This window comes from Corticium candelabrum, chromosome 1 (assembly GCF_963422355.1).
Source record: "Corticium candelabrum chromosome 1, ooCorCand1.1, whole genome shotgun sequence".
Taxonomy (NCBI): Eukaryota; Metazoa; Porifera; class Homoscleromorpha; order Homosclerophorida; family Plakinidae; genus Corticium; species Corticium candelabrum.
Window position 1 is genome coordinate 15,155,570 of NC_085085.1, and position 17,081 is coordinate 15,172,650.

The 17,081-nt window shown below is 41.2% G+C and overlaps 3 protein-coding genes across 3 annotated transcripts; 1 reads left to right on the forward strand and 2 right to left on the reverse strand.

The window, feature by feature from the left end:
* Window positions 1-406: 406 nt before the first annotated feature.
* LOC134178094 (piwi-like protein 1) lies at window positions 407-9,801 on the reverse strand. Its single transcript, XM_062644885.1, has 24 exons — window positions 9,638-9,801; window positions 9,497-9,568; window positions 9,197-9,406; window positions 8,057-8,280; window positions 7,969-7,998; window positions 7,714-7,909; window positions 7,455-7,654; window positions 6,460-6,654; window positions 6,286-6,393; window positions 6,133-6,226; window positions 4,846-4,953; window positions 4,697-4,783; window positions 3,734-3,787; window positions 3,563-3,676; window positions 2,501-2,689; window positions 2,330-2,425; window positions 2,116-2,232; window positions 1,791-1,879; window positions 1,624-1,729; window positions 1,397-1,514; window positions 1,252-1,325; window positions 1,029-1,099; window positions 781-958; window positions 407-715 (listed from the first exon to the last, which is right to left on the reverse strand). The coding sequence occupies exons 1-24, from the start codon at window positions 9,680-9,682 to the stop codon at window positions 629-631; spliced, it is 2,862 nt and encodes a 953-aa protein (XP_062500869.1). The 5' UTR covers window positions 9,683-9,801; the 3' UTR covers window positions 407-628.
* Window positions 9,802-9,876: 75 nt separating this feature from the next.
* LOC134184115 (TBCC domain-containing protein 1-like) lies at window positions 9,877-14,518 on the forward strand. Its single transcript, XM_062651735.1, has 16 exons — window positions 9,877-9,982; window positions 10,057-10,118; window positions 10,899-11,062; window positions 11,118-11,226; window positions 11,529-11,577; window positions 11,652-11,727; window positions 11,822-11,933; window positions 12,129-12,195; window positions 12,254-12,435; window positions 12,499-12,547; window positions 12,814-12,893; window positions 12,962-13,084; window positions 13,163-13,344; window positions 13,864-13,952; window positions 14,253-14,308; window positions 14,377-14,518. Exons 1-16 carry the CDS (start codon window positions 9,893-9,895, stop codon window positions 14,516-14,518), a joined length of 1,632 nt encoding a protein of 543 aa, XP_062507719.1. The 5' UTR covers window positions 9,877-9,892.
* LOC134184125 (BLOC-1-related complex subunit 8 homolog) lies at window positions 14,499-16,824 on the reverse strand. Its single transcript, XM_062651745.1, has 7 exons — window positions 16,728-16,824; window positions 16,556-16,633; window positions 15,613-15,725; window positions 15,270-15,334; window positions 15,051-15,210; window positions 14,845-14,909; window positions 14,499-14,776 (listed from the first exon to the last, which is right to left on the reverse strand). The coding sequence occupies exons 1-7, from the start codon at window positions 16,798-16,800 to the stop codon at window positions 14,584-14,586; spliced, it is 747 nt and encodes a 248-aa protein (XP_062507729.1). The 5' UTR covers window positions 16,801-16,824; the 3' UTR covers window positions 14,499-14,583.
* Window positions 16,825-17,081: the final 257 nt, after the last annotated feature.

Genomic DNA, 17,081 nt, shown 5'->3' on the forward strand with positions numbered 1-17,081 from the left:
AGTCAATGTTTGCTGATATCAATTTCTATGTCAGTAAATACCATACCACTGTCATTACAACGGAACTGAGTGCATACCTAGACTGTACATTTCAATTGTCTTGATCACGATCGCAAAACGACGACTACCTATACCAGGCCTATATACGTAATCTAAACTACTAGGAAGTTTACATGTTTACTTCCATGACAGGGTTTCAACAAATACGTATTGTATAACTAGGACTCGCCGTTTCAGTAGACGGTCTGAAAACTCCGTTGGACGTGTTACTCACTAGCTAGCGCGAGGCGCCTACGGATACCACACAACTAGTTAATTAATTAAGTTGTCCAAGCACATCCCAAAGCAACTAAGAAGTTCCAGATTTCAGGAATGCACACTAGCAGACATACACACAATGACACACTTTTAACAGTAAAACTCTTTTAATTAACGCACACTATTGAAGGTTACAGTAAAGCCTAATCCTTCATACTGTGCTGCTTCGCTTATAACTCTGAACACAACAATGGCTAAAAAAGGCAAGCCAAACTGCGTATGTCCCGGAAAGAAGTACAGTACTCATGCTAAAATTTCCCAAGTAAGTTCAGTATAATAAACCAGCCCCGCTACTGAACTGTCAACACAACTACAGGAAAAATAGTTTATCTGCCAAGTCGAGAGAAGGATCACGATGTATCGATTGGCCAACAAGAAATGCCAACTTGTGTGCATACTAAACACAACAAACAATTGAGCCACGCAAACTACAACCAACTAAAAACGATCTCATAAACTAACCTGGCAAGGGGCAGGAACTCTAATCGTGCCTGGCCAATTGTAATATAAATGTGTCATTTTATATGTTAATCTTTGCATGTAGTCTGGCTTGAGATTCGAGTCATCGTAGACGACGACATAATGAGTAGGTGAAACGGTCCCTTGACCAACATGCTGACTAACAAGAAAGAAGTCATACCTTGAAGACACAACATCAATAACTCATATGTAACTGCAGGTCAGTTCGCTTTGACGTCTAAGCAACCTACCATCCAACAGTAGTGACTGTGTGGTCCAAAATGGCACCGGGAGCAGGATTCTCAAACTTACTGCCACCATTCTACAACACATTCGTTCAGACTTGGATGTTTCACACACGACGACTTCACAATGCATTAACACCACAACAAAGACAGACACAATACTAACGACCATCACGACTTATATGCATAGAAAACCGGCACACTCAATGAAAAGGAGACAAATGTCTACCTGTAATGCAAGCAGTCTTGTGTTGATTCGTTTCTGGACGATGATGACCGAGAGTTTCGGCTTGTAATCCGGAGCTAGACGAATAAGACAGAACATCATTCCTATAGTAGTACACATCGATTGGTTGACCACTTGGTTGTCTTACAGAGTGTTGCAAAGCATTTCTGTAACTGTGCTGCTTCGTACTCCTCCACTACCTTCATTTGGCCGTCACCGACTCCATCTCGGAACACCACAACACGATCAGGAAGACAACCATTCACCTGCAAATCAACCAACTTCAAGTTTACACACACACACACACACACACACACACACACACACACACACACACACATCACTATAAATTTGAGCAAACAGAAATCTCTTTACCTCATAGTATTTCCGTAGTGACGCCAAGAAGCAAACCCGTAGACCATCCATTAACTCTTGGCCTGGCATCTGAAAGCACACTCTTGAATACCACCTAGTATGTGACCTAAACAACAGCACAAAAATGTAAAACACACTTCTTATCCCTATATCCTCCAAGAACTCACGGATTGATACTGGCAATGAATCCGCCAACAGATTGACCTTTCGTTGTTTTGTTATGGTACACATCTATACCAATTACCATCATGTTTTTCTACAACAAACAAAACTGTCAGCTACAAAGTTCAGTATGACGTCAGAGTCATGCTGCCACACAGACAGTACACACACATGCACACACGCACGCATTCACACATGCACGCACGCACGCACGCACACACCACACACACACACACACACACACACACACACACACACACACACACACACACACCAATGCATATTGCACATACAATAATTCTCATTTCATCAAATGTCTGCTGAGCATACCAGAGGTATTTCAAGAGCCCATAGTTCTCCACCTAATTTGCAATTGATTTGTAGAGCAATTTTTTGAGTTATCGACCGCAGCTTCTGAACCTGTGCAATCGTCCGTCCATTGATAACCTACAAATAACAACATAATTTCCATGGCAACCACGTCAAAGACACATAGAACAAAGAAAGCACACAATATGCACATAAGTGAACATATCTGATCTACCTGTGATGGAACAGGACTCTGTACACAACAGAGCTTCTTGATGGCAGCATATCTGTCATCTCTAGATGTTGGCTGTACAACAACTACAAGTTGAACCTACCGAAACAACAGAGGAAATCCACAATGTACAACCTCACAATATTCGACTGAAATGTTAAAGTTTGTCTTAACCTGCTCGGATAGATTATCTCTAATAGATCGTATGAATGTCTCTGTTCGGTCGTCTTTCAGCTCTAGCACCATTGGATCCTTTACAGCCATGCCCATAGGTGGACCAACTTTCTGAAGCATTTTTATGAACTCCATAGCATTTCTTTGATCTTTTTTGGTAAAGACAATGATCCATGACTGCAAAGGAACCTACAAAACAACAACAACCCGATGCATGCAATCGTATAACTTTTCAAAACAAAGAAAGACACAATCAGAAGAATTACAGAATCTAGAGCTGTGCGTGTGTGTGTGGTGTGTGTGTGTGTGGTGTGTGTGTGTGTGTGTGTGTGTGTGTGTGTGTGTGTGCGTGTGTGTGTAAAGCATATCTCCAAAACGGCGAGTTGCAGCTCCACCAAATTTTGCTCGCACACACCGAACCGGTAGTTGTAGACAGTAAAGGTGTCGTTGTCTTCAAGAGTTCTCTTGGCAAGAATGCGATTTCTTACCGATCAAACCCACCTCTACTCACACTCCAATTTCTCTAAAACGGAACATTGGATCTCCACCAAATCTAAATGTCCTTTCTTGACCTCGAATGATACACACCGAGTGTGTCGTCTATTACCAGCAACGTGGATATCCAGGTCCTTGACTATCTTCGTCTGCCTGTGTATGCACATCCAGTAGCTGCCATGTTCACTACACCCGTCTTGAGCAATGGCAGCAACATCTTCAAAGTAAGGATGTCTGATGTGAAGGTCAAAATTACTGCAACTTTAGACGTGATTTGGTCACGCATACAAGAACAGCCTGTCAGGCTACCCGAGATTGTGTTGTCTCCGCCCAATAAAAGACAAAAGAAGGGCTAATCAGCTAGTGGCAATGCAACAAAGCAAGGAAGTACAACAGGTTGACCAGAAAACATTCAAACAAACAGATAACCTGAGTGACTGATAGATAAACACACATACAAATCTGACATTAAAACTGATAGACAGTTTGACAGAGAGAGTGATAGGCACAATAACAGAAAACTCTGCATATCTGTTTGAAAACTAGTTATAGACAATTACCACTTACTGCCGTGATCATGTGCTCATTCATGATTTCTTTGCTCCAGGAAGCATCAGGACTAGCAATCATCGATTTCGTTTTCAACATAATCTTTTCGCTCTGTAGTTGACGACCCGTCACCTACATGACAAGCTGCTGTCTACGTTCTATACAAAATGTGTTGTAGAGATCACTTACATTCAATATGTCAGTATCTAGTGTCAGTCCCCAGCTTTGCAGTTCAGCCATTGCCTAAAACACGAACAAACTGTGCAAACAACGACTGAACACAAAGACATAAATAACCTCCAAGCCAAACAGTCAGACAAACAATAAAATGTCAACAGAATTAAAGCAGCCATACAAATATAGACGGACTAGCAAAGGCACACAGCGTTGCCCAGAAATACAGACAAGTTTAGATTCAGACTGTAGTGTGTCTGCTTACTTCAACTTAATGATGCCAAAACTACCACTCGGATCGCCACGAAACAATCCACAAAGACTGTGTTCCACAATACAGCTCAAACACACATTTTAGTTGTACAAGTTAACAATTTAAAGAGGCTTGTTTTGAGGTCCAGGAACCGGACCATGTTAGTGATGATGCTCTTATTGCTCATTTAACGCCACAAATTTTACACGAGGAACTGTGAGATGACGTTTGAGGAAAAAATGACGCGGCCACCTGATTCTGGTGGGAGCGTCTTGCAACGTTCATGTGGTTTTGTGATGTCGTATCTGCATAAGGCCATTCATTGTGGCACCTTACGTCGCACTCATTGTGGTGTCATTTATAGCAACATTCCTTAATATGCCCCATAAAACGCTCTGTTTTGCAATTTCGATTACACCAACAGTCTCTGTTAAAGGTTTAATGTTACAGACAGACAGACGAGCCTTTTATATACAGAGAAGAAGAGATAATCAAACCCTCCTTCCAAAGTCAGCTCCTGTTCCCTAACAATGGACTTCCCTGCACTATACAAAGTCATTGTAGGCTTGCTGACTATGGATGGGTGTGTGAACAAATGTAAAAATGTAAAACCATAAATAAAAACAAAAAAACATAAAGAAAGACACTGTCAGCCGAACACACAGATAAATCAGCAAGTGCAAACGCAGATATAAACACCACCATCAAACCTGTTCATTACGTACCTCTTCAGATGACAGAATTCTCTCCACAAACTTCCGCAAAGATCTCACTCTGTCAACAGGAGTCAAACGAGTGTGAGAGGCAATATCCTAAAGAATGAGAAAGTCCAGTAAGTTATTACTAACGAAAGAACCAATAAAACTGATGACACCTTCATAGCTCTAAAATCTGAGCGAGTGTCGTCGGTAAGTCCAGTCATGCAGCTTAATTCTGGGATCAGACAAATCTTCTCTGTCTCAGAGCTAGCTGCTGCTGGCTGCTACATGAACAAAACATTAACTCAGTAAATTACTCGCTTGTAGAAAATGTGAGTTACATAGACAAAAACTACAGCAACAAACAAGAAATCTGCAAACAGTTTATACACCCTACTGATCCTAATGTTTTCAAGACTAATTCCTTTCGTGACTCCAAAAATAATTTAGAATTTTTACAAATCCTAATTTTCGAGGACTGGATGTGCAATATTAGTAATTTTTCAATTAATTATTTACTTATTTATTCTTTCAAACTGATTCAATTCTCTAAACATTTCTAGTTGGCATCTTAAGCTGCACACGTTCATCCAACAGCCATTTTTGATGATGCTTCATGCGCATGCAAAAAACTAAAAGCCCAGACAACTGACAATTTTCAAGACCAAAACATTTTTCTGTTATCCTATTATTTTTCAAAGGCAAAATTTTCTAAAAGATTATCATTCGAAAAACATTAGGAGCAATAGGGTATGTTATAGATACTGATAGCAAAAGTTTCCCCACTATTCACATGCAAAGTTTACCAAATACTAAAAATATCTCTACCAAACAACAATAGTCATTTCCAGTTGCAAGGCCAAAACAGCAGCAAGGTCGACAAGACTGTGTAACAACAGTCAGTGGTCTTGTAATACAGGTTTTGATTTCGTCTTTATCATAAGATGCTCTCTTCTAATAACAATGAGAACATGAGCTGCATTCCAATTGGCCATCCATTCAATACTGGTCCACACACTACATTATACTGTAACCCTTGAACATCCACTCCTCGAGTTAATAAGTAGAAAATGAGATCTATACGTTCAATGCTGCTGCACTAACCAACAAACGTCAGACTGTCAACGCTGTACCTACACTGTAACAGTATCTAACCTGCAACTACGATCAACTTGTAGACTAACCCTAACAACCACAAATTCCTACAAACTCGAGGTCTCACAAACGCTCATCTCAGATATTAAAGTACCAAAGTGTGTGTGTGTGTGTGTGTGTGTGTGTGTGTGTGTGTGTGTGTGTGTGTGTGTGTGTGTGTGTGTGTACTTCAAATAGTGTGAGAATCATAACGATTCGAAAAAAGTCAGAAAGGAAGGGTTCACTGACCCACCCTTAAGTACAGTAAATACAGTATTAAAAGTAGAAATTTGTGCTCCATGTAGCAACGAATCCAAATTCCACAGTACTTTGCTTTTGACTCCTCTTGACATCTGTTTCCTCTTCGGTTTGTTTATAAGCAGTGGCTGCTCCATGTCACTGATAGACAAATTATATTGTTTCCTACAAAATAACATGCAATAAAATAGCCATCCCAGTATCATCATCGACAGCTCGCTCACTGATAGTAATCCATAAATCTGATCTCAGAACCATCGTGGCACTTGAAAGTGCTTTGCGGGTTCATTTCCCATGCAATATCGTCGACCCTATATGTCCGGTTGTTGTATCTAGAAAACGAGGAATCAAAAACAAAATGAGAATCAGTCTGGTGATTCATAAGACACGTAACTCACCGTGTAAGAACAACACAGCCGATCAGCTTCCGTGACACTTGGTCCTGGAAGTTTCTTGGATACTTCTGGTACATCTCGTACATCACGTCCAACACGGTGTCCGTTCTTAGAGTTCGATGCGAAACGTCTGTTACCAGCAACAACCCTCCATCGTAGTAACGCACAGATGTTACATAACCAGGCCACAACTCCAACCTAAAACACACAACAACTCACCTCACATCAATCTGCAGACAAAAACACAATCGTCGACAGTTTCTACAAAACGAAAAAAACTTTCGTTCTTTTCATACCCCACCCACCCACCCCTCACAACAAAAGTTACATTAATGTTGATACCATGATATATAACCCACACATACGTATCTAGATATAAATGTCTACAAAGGCTACACACTCTCAAGAAGGCTAAGCTCAAGATTAGCTAGAACAGATTGACAGATCGCTGAGCAACCCATGCAACCATCACTGAGTGCTGTCAATCCCAAGGTGCCACTCTTGGACTCGTTGCATCACTGTCTGTTGAAAGGTGTTTCAATTCCCAGCAACCAAAAACGATGGCAACAATTATTGCTCTTGGCCGCCGTTTCCTAGTTAGAGAACAACCGTTCCTGTAAAGTCTCATCGGTCGAGTATTTTGTAACCCACTCAATGGTCTTCGCTTTCTTGAAGAATGCCTTCCTGTCGTCCACAGTACCTCAATGACAGAGTAGTGGAGACTACTACAGTACTAATGTTCTCAGATTTTGAAAAGAATGTACCCTTACCGTGCCGTCAACTAAAAGCGTTGTCTGTTATGTCCGGTTTCGATCTCGAATGCCAGTGCAGTTTGCACGTATATGTATACGCACTGTGCTGTATGCCGTCATCAACATTTTTTTACCAAACCGAAATGGTTTTCAACCCACCTACCCACATGCAAAAGTCTTTCGTTTCGTAAAACTGTCGACAATTACGGACGACCCCTAATAATAAAAAATAGGTAGATATCATACTTGTGTTGTGGTATACGAACAGGCTTTGTAGCATCAAAGTAGTTCCTCCCTACTTGTTGCATTCTCAAGTGTCTCATCACTCTTCGAAATATGATGTTGTATAGTTGATTGCACTGGTCTGGCTCGGCTACCTTAACTAAAGTGATAGAAATGGCGATAAGGGCGCCGTCTGTGGCACGTTTCGAATTGACTTCAGTTGTCTACAAACACACAAAATTAGCACAAGTTAGAGCGTCACAACTTTAGTGTTCTTGAATACGATTTGTGGCAAACGAAACGGTAAGTAGAGCTGTGAGCCATCAAATGCCTTTGTGTTTCCAATTATGTCTTTGTGTTCGTTAATCATGGCTACTCGCATGCCTTTGCTTTCAACCTCGGGAGAAAAGCTGACAACATACTGGTAGACTCCACCCTTCTTTCGACGCAGAGGAATGTAGTTGACAGCGAGATTCAAGCTAATGCAACAAACGTCATTAAGACAACAACAAATAAATCTGACCTAACACACGGAAACCTGTTCCCCTGATGTCCCAGTTTCGGTTCACTAATCAACAACTCATATTGACTATTTCGTTGACAAGACGTGACGAGTAACAATTTACCTTGAAACACCAACTACACTTCCAGGTGGTGACACTCTCGGTGATGAGTCTTGAGATGACAAACGATCTGATGATCCACGAGACGAAGAAGGGTCGGAGACACTTTGACTGGAAGGTAGTCCTGAACCTGAAGAGGACTGAGACCCAATGCCGGAAGATGTTGAGACTTTGTCTTGAATCTTTAGCTTCGGCATGGTGTCAACGACCGAAGAAACTTGTGACATCTACAACACATATTACTTACCCAAGTGTAATCAATTACATTGTACAACGAATACCACCACAACAATCTCCTATCCATTTACTCAATTATCTCACATGCAGAGTGAACCAGTACTGTAGATTCGTATGGAAATTGTGTGGTTAGTGTTTACTATCACCTGACTAGTTGATATCGAAGCCCATCTGCTTTAGCCAAATAGAACTGGGGAAGCCCTGTGATCAGTAAAATAGCAAAATCTGAAGTCTGTGCTGCCTTGATTTCCAGATGTGCCAAAATCATTTCATTGACCTCAGCCTGCTCCATCTAACTGTCCAATCCTTCTCTCTAGTCTTGACAATGATTGTTTGGGATTTAATTAATCAAAGTAACAACTCAGACACAGCAACTTTAGTAACAATGAAGAACATGCATAAGTCATGTCAATAAACTAACTTACTATAACACATCCACTAAAAAAACAAAAGCTACTGTCCCTTACTAATCGGTGCAACAGGAAATGGGAGCGGGAAATCAATCACGAACGACATTTCCAACTTCCTAGCACAGTCTGAGAGATCAACTAACCCTAAAAGCCTCGCCCAACATCTTAGGAAATTAAGAACAACCGTTCCATATTACCCACAAACCCAGCAAATGCTACTACCAGCACTCCAGACTTCACTGTGTGTATGATAGTATCATACATTGACACAGGGCGGTAGCAAGTACCATTTAGACATCTGCACGCACTGACTACAAGATTGACCAACTACAACTTGTGCGTTCGAAAATTCAACGACTAAATGATCGAGCAGCTAGTGAAAACGACTCTGGAATTCTACAATGAGGTGTCAAACGCGTGCTTTATCTTCTCCACCAGCACGCTCCACTCACCAACTATTCACTACACACACACACCACACACACACAAAGCTTACCGCGTCGCTGCCTGGCGCTCGCGGCATGCCTCTCCCCGCCAGTATCTGATAGATTTGACCTCCTCTTCCCATCGGTATGTCTCCGGAGTTCGTCCTCTGTCCGTTCGCTCTCTGAGCGGCCGCAGCAGCTGGAGCGTCGCGTCCATTCGACTGTGCGCCGCCATCCGGCTGTCTCAAGGCATCTCCGAACGCCTGTTCTGTCTGTAGCGTCTGGTGAGAAAAAGAAGCACGCAAAATGAAAGAATAGCAACGAGTGAGTGACGTCAGAGACAAATAGAATGTTGGTGTGTGTGTTCTCACGGGTGGATACTGTGGTTGTAGTGGCTGTTGGTTTGTTTGTTGTCCCGGCTTCCGTACTGGTGTCTCTAGTGCCTACACAAGTGCACGAGTTAAGTACCAGATGTTGAGTAGAACGAGAATGTGGAGAGAAATTGGTCGAACCTGAAGTAATGCAGCACCACGGCCGCCGCGGCCAATGCCGGACATCCTACTCTAATATTCTGAGCGTTGAGTAGACACAGACAAGACGGAGAAAGTAGTAATATAGGCAATAATATAGGCAACGCGGGAAAGACGACTAACGGATATATATCCGGGCGCTCGTCGGTTTGCATCACGTGAGTTGCGGCGGAATAGGTATATCCGGGCGCTCTTTGTTATGCGTCACGTGAGTTGGCCTGCGCGCTCTAGCAGTAAATGGCTGAGTTATTAGCTGTGTGGGTTCGACCGGAGCCGTTTGACTTCGGAATATGCCAGATTCCACCGCCTTCAAAGCTTAATATTAGTGTAGGTCTATGAAGCTAAATTGATTACGAGTTTAGTTTGAGAATTTAATTAATTAATTAGTATTTGCAATCTAGAATCTTCACAGACTTGCTGCTTATGCCAAGTCAAAAGGTTCTCAAGGTTGGCCCAGTATGAGGTATGATGTAGGTGTTTGAATTATTCATTTGTGTCGTGCAGTCAAATGCAAACCAGAGCTGTTAATTAAGTAAGCAGTAGAATGGACAGACGCGTTCAACAGATACATTGACGGACAGACAGACAAACAGACGGACAGAGAGACAGACAGATATACAGACAAATAGATACACTATCTATAAAGAGACAGGCAGATTTTTATTTTTGGCAATGACTAATGACTGACTCTGCATGTGGAGCAATCAAACTTCATCAACTACAGAATGAGCCTCTTTGGAAGTAGAAGTACTCTTTAGACTTGTTAACAAGCTTGGCATTGTACATCTATATCAAACATGGTCAGACAGATGAATAAAAAGTCTGCTCTAGGCTTTGTTGTCAAACTCGTTGCTTTAAGTTTTTCAAAATCATATTTAGTCATTGGTGTAGGTATATTTAGTGTATATCAGGCTTCAAGGATATCTGTATACTCAATATGTATAGACAGGCAAACAGACAGACAGATAGATAGACAGATAATTTATTCTCATAGAGATTCTACTTGTACATATGCTAGGATTTTTTAAATACAAATCAGTCCTTGCAATATAAATAGACAGACAGACAGACAGACAGACAGACAGACAGACAGACAGACAGACAGACAGACAGACATAGACAGACAGCCAATTTCGTTTATTTTGCTCTTAAACTTTACATACAAACTGACAGATAGACAACAGTTTTAGGCCGTAAAGTTTGACTTGTGTATAGTTTGATTTTCAATAAAGGTTTTGTTTAGTTATTGTCTGTGGAGTCGTTGTGCTTGTAGCAAGCTTCATATGACTGAAGATCAGGCTCAAGCATACTTTGAATGCTTTCGTCTTGTTTGGTATGATCATAAAGCTTCTGAGACATTGCAATGGGCAAAGTCATACAGTCGTTGCAAAACTGAACGTGAAAGGGGTAACTCAGGTGTACTTGTTGGGTTTAAAGTAGTCGAAGATGTGTTGTTTTGTAGATCAGTTGGTTCAGCAGCAAGTTGTGCCTGTTCCACAGTTTTTGCTATTTCTTCATATTCAGTTGTCAATGAAAATATCATTAAAATCAAAGCTGATGTCTGACGATGAGTGAGGATTACTTATTGGTTCATTTGCTGTGTGTGTGTGTGTGTGTGTGTGTGTGTTTGTTTAATACAATGATAAGCAGCTGACTTATCAATGTATGATTTGTTATCTGTTGGAGGAAAGGCTTGGTTATGTACGTATTTTCTACAGGTGGTTTGTTTTAAATATTACTTGTTTGTGTGTTACTTTATATATTTGTTAATTTGTCTCTTTATTATTTTTGTGTCCAAATACATGAATTTTTGTATTGTGCATTGGCATTGTATCCTGTCAATTTCACTTGCTCAACTGTTTGGATGTTGTAGATGGAAGTTGGTTCCTCAAGCACACGACAAGCGAGCTGCAGCCAGCAAAGTAACCATATATTTGATAACTATCTGTGTTAAGAATGCATGCACATGACTATTGCCTTTTTGCTATTGCGAAAGCACTCGAGTGAACATACACACATGGACTACATCTCAAATCATTTGTTGGAGCTAGTACAGCTGCTGGTAGAGCCAGGTACAAAGAAATTAATTAAGCAGATAATATAAGTTTATTTCTAAAACATACTCTTGACCTGCTTACACACTGTCAACTGATTTGCTTTATCTAGATTCGTACTCTACAGCATCAGCTGCTGTTGCAGATCAAACTATCAGTGGGAGCAGTATAGATGCTTTGGACTACCTTCTGGCATGTTTGAAACTTACTCAATCACAGTCAAGGTCAGATAAAAAATATTCATCACTAATATGTTGTGTGTGTGTGTGTGTGTGTGTGTGTGTGTGTGTGTGTGTGTGTGTGTGTGTGTGTGTGTGTGTGTGTGTGAATCATACAGAAATGTAGATCTGTGACAATTGCATCTGCATCCACATATCCATAATTAACACAGACAGGTCAGTGGTTTACTGTTCTGCTAGAAAACATGTTTCGTTGAGGGAAGCTGCACAGCTTCAGTCAGAGATATCACATAGTGGTTACTCCAAAGTACATGGCATTCTACAGAAGGAATGCAATCTGCTGACCATATATTGTTGTGTGCTAGATTACTCATACATTTTCTATTGCAAAGCTTGTTCATTGGATCCGTTCTCATCTGACTGAAAATCTATACGGTGTTTCTTCAACCATTACAAATCGTCACAAACTGGCTACCAGTTCTTCTCTACATGTTGATGGCAGACGAAAAGGAAGAATGATCTCTAATCTAGCTATCAGTCCTAATGAGTATCATACCATCCAAGGAAATGTAGTAGGTTATTGGCTCTACAGAGGTTTTCTGTTTTGCAGTGCCAGGCTGGTCATATTAGCACATATCAAGAAATTAAGAGTGATGAAGGTGTTTGAATGTTTAATCCTTAAAGCAGTTAGACCAAGGGTTGGACAAACAGACAGTCAGGTAGATGCATGGAGAGACAATGATCTAGTTAAATTTAAATGGGACAGAGCAATAGAATAGTGGACACGATGACAGAAATATATTAAATTATCACAAAACTTTATCACAACACACACACACACACACACACACACACACACACACACACACACACACACACACACACATACACACTTCCGTGCCTCTACAATAGTTTGTGTGCTTAGGGTGAAGATGAGCTTGCAGGAGCACTAGTTCGTATTCAATCTTGTCGTGAAGCATTTGTGTATCTTTTAGCACCAATGAGGTCATTAACTAACTATCAGGCATACACTCCACCATTGATGATTTGGTTTAACTTAAATCTCAATTTAGGCATGTCTGGATTGACCACTGTCGGAACTGTACATTTATATTGGGAGCTGTTCAAGGAATTGTACACATTGCACACTGCACACACTGCACAGTCATAGTTATGTGCGGTCAACTTCAGATCAGGTGAGATTGGACGTTTATATGTACACTGTACAACTATAGTGGAGTGGCTAATGGTGATATTCCTTGTTTGTTCTCTAGAGAATGCACACAGTGTGTGCTCCATTCATGTACACCATGCAAGCCAATCCTTCAGAATGGGAATGACGGCTTGATGTTAGGGCCGTACCATACATTCTATCCTGCACTAGGTCAACATATGATAGCAGCTGGGCTAATATCAGAAATAAACAAATGGGACAGTCCCATCTTTACAGTTGAAGGTAAGAGCATAATGCCACAACACTGATCCTTCTACAAACTGTCATACATACATAGTACATACATACATATGGTACATGTATGTCTTAAAGCTGCAGTTTGGTGGTACTTGTAAGTTCGAGTCACGACCACTGTACTGACCTATATTCAAGCCTCTTCTCTACAAAAAGCAGTTTATATGCAAATTATAACTCGTCAGTTTTTATTGATCAAATGCTAGATTGGGACATTATTGCAACTGTTTGCATGTTGATGTGCCCGAGGTTTATTGAAGAAAACAACCTTTGTGGCAAGACAGGAAACCTGTGTTTTCCTCTGTCTATGTGAGCCCTAAATCAGCAAATGCATATCTTTGTGCTGTAGTTATGTGTTACGTGTACAGTACCAACATAATTTATGCATTGTGGGATTTCGTTTCAGAATGACATACAATAAAAGCGAATAAAACTACACCTCTGATGGGCCACTTGGTATTACGCAGTAAGGGATTTCCTGACCTCATTGTTTGTCACATTTTATAGATGATGAAGCTAGTCCATCCTATCAGCTATTACCTCACGATGATTTCTATCCATTTACTGTACCCTACAAAATGTCTGGAGATCTCAAGGTAGAAATCAGAATATGAAAGTTAATGTCATAAAGACAGTACGAATGGTGCAAATGACAGACATACAAACAGACAACTGAATCTGATGTAGACACAGATAGACAGCATACTTAGGTATCACTCCATTCACAATCACACTGAGCAATGAAGTGTGTCGAAAGAGAGACAGACAGACATACCCTAGCAGACCAGTGAGAGACAGACAGAATGGCAGGCAATTACAGACAAATGGATGAACCAATTTAACTTAGCAAGTTGACAACACTCACATGATGGAGCTTGTGTTATTCTCCATTCTAGGAAAATCCTTGTCCTTTACCTCCGCTGTATGCTAATGCATTGTCCAAGAGAAAACGGTACAATAAGACGCAACAAGTAGCGCCTCGATAACTTTCCTTCATATCAAATTTGTTTACTCTTTCAGTTCTCTGGAAAGTTGGTATCAGGCATTACAGGAAGCAGATTTAGACAGTAGCCAGCAACAACAGCTTCAATCTGCTGTAGAAACACAGTTTCACGAGTGGCTCATCCAGACAGGCAATGATATACAGCTAGCCAATAGTTAGAAGTCTGTAAATTGTAAACAATTACAATAGAGGTCAAAATTATATTATTATATCTGCAGATTTTATTAAGAAAATCTTTTTGGAACAAGCTCTGGTATGTCTTCTGGTGTTTGTTGGCCAGTTGCACGACTCGTAGTTGGTGTTCCAGGCAATTGTGTTTGTCCAGCAACACTAACTCCTTCGCTTTTACTGGTCTCCACGTTGACAATAGTTGGCAGAGAAGTGAAGTCAGATGAAAGACTTGATTGAGTTGCCAGACTAATTCAACAAATACGTCTGATCAATAAAATCCATTTGCCACTTGTGACTAAATTGTTTCTCACTACCCTGGATCTGAGATTCCACTCACAGCAGAACTACCAGATCGTACCGAACTTGTCACTGGCAAACTCTTAACGAACAAACAATAAGTAAACAACATGGTAAAGTCTTGCTTGCAAAACAGGTTTTCGTATTAATAATATTACATTGACTACAAAACTACACTGTAGTCACTTGATCTCTTTCTGACGTCCACAATAAATATGCATACCTGAGACAGGCCAGTTGGGGCTTCGTTGTAATATCCGGTGACTTGTGCTCGCTCCAGCTTCAGTTTGTTGGCATTAAGTTTCCGTTTGAATTCAATCGCTTTCTTCAGCTGTTCCTGCACACCACGAAAGTGTGTCATTCCAGACAAACTTTGCAGTGTTCTACAGAAATCTAATGGTTAAGCAATAGTGTGTACCTATACTAAACCATAAACACATACTTAACAGCATAATCGGCATCATATCCAAGTCCTTGAGCTCTTTGCTGTATATTTTTCAATTGCCTCTACACAACAGCGATTCAAGGTAAAATCGTATTAAGATCTTGTACCCTTCATGGTATTGTTACTTACATCGCTACCTTATTATAACTTTAAGTCTTACTGTATATGGTCAGTCATACACAAATTATTAAAAATAATCATTAATTCAGAAAACTAAGAAAAAGCACTACAAGCATTAGCACAGAACTTAAAATGTGATACCATAGTCCAACATTTCTACTAAGTATATCAGAATGATGGAGTCCATCATTCTGATATACTTAGTAGAAATAATACTCACTTTTCTTTCAACAGAGTCAGGAACTGCACGTCTTACATGTTCTTGTAGTCTATACAGACCCAGTGATGGTTCGTTGGCAGCTAAATGAAGACACTCCGACAACTTGTCTGTTACTAGACAACAATAATTAGGAAAACTACTGTAGATAAGCAGCAACAAATTAAACATAAACGTGAACAAGGCCACGTGTGTGTGTGTGTGTGTGTGTGTGTGTGTGTGTGTGTGTGTGTGTGTGTGTGTGTGTGTGTGTGTGTGTGTGTGGTGCTATAGCTCAGTTGGTTAGAGAGTCATTTTACGAAGTGATTACATCGGGGACCTTGCAGGGTTGCAAGTTCAAGTCACAGTGATGGCGAGCTATGGCATAATTTTCTTGGGCAAAAAACTTACACACAATTGCCTCTCTCGACTCAGGAGTATAAATGAGTACCTGGTCATTGACTGGGGTGGCAAAGGCCCCTGACTACGACAAAGTCCATCAGCCACTGGGGTCAGGGTGGGACTTTGGGTGCCCACACCACAGTTGGCGTCGCAGTCGGTGCTCCTGTGAGCACCTGGCCAGGCTCCAGGAGATTGCTTAGCACGGCCCGTAGCTTAGTGCACAGGAACCCAGCCATCTGGCTGGCGGCATTACCTTTTAACGGCAGCTCCTTATCCATTTGCGGTGTGTGTGTGTGTGTGTGTGTGTGTGTGTGTGTGGTGTGTGTGTGTGTGTGTGTGTGTGTGTGTGGTGTGTGTGTGTGTGTGTGTGTGTGTGTGTGTGGTGTGTGTGTGTGTGTGGTGTGTGTGTGTGTGTGTGTGTGTGTGGTGTGTGTGTGTGTGTGTGTGTGTGTGGTGTGTGTGTGTGTGTGTGTGTGTGTGTGTGTGTGTGTGTGCACGCGCGCGCGCGCGTTACTCGCTCACGTGCGGTATGTCTGACACCTTAGAATGATGATGTGTGCAGTACCTTTCTTTACTTTTCTCTCTGCCTCGTTATCAATGTCAGGAGGAAGTTGCAACCTTGCTTTCTGTGGTGATTCCTTCTCTGCAAGACACAGAAACAATCTGCGCATCACTTTTTCTCCAGTCTCATCAACAACTTGGCCCAACCCCTTTCTATCTCAAGAGAGAAAGCTTACCCTTCTTACTCCAAGATTGAGTCTCCTCTTCCTTCTTCGTTGCTGCTAAGTCTGCGCCAGCCCAATCCAGCATGTCACATACCTTTACACCGCTAACGTCCAGTAGCCCGTATCTAGAACACCTTTCGATAAGTTGGGTTCTCGAGGCGGTTTGAAGTCTTGGCGCTTGTGCAGAAAACAGAGTCGATACACACGCACGCAGGCACGCATATATATAGCTATGGTCGGATGTCAGCTTGGATACATTGAAGACTATAGCATCTAAAACTGTTTCTGTTAATACTATTCCTTTTAGTCAGTCTTTAAATAATTTGTTGCAGCAATTGTCAGTCAAGTTGTGGTCGTTTAGTGCAC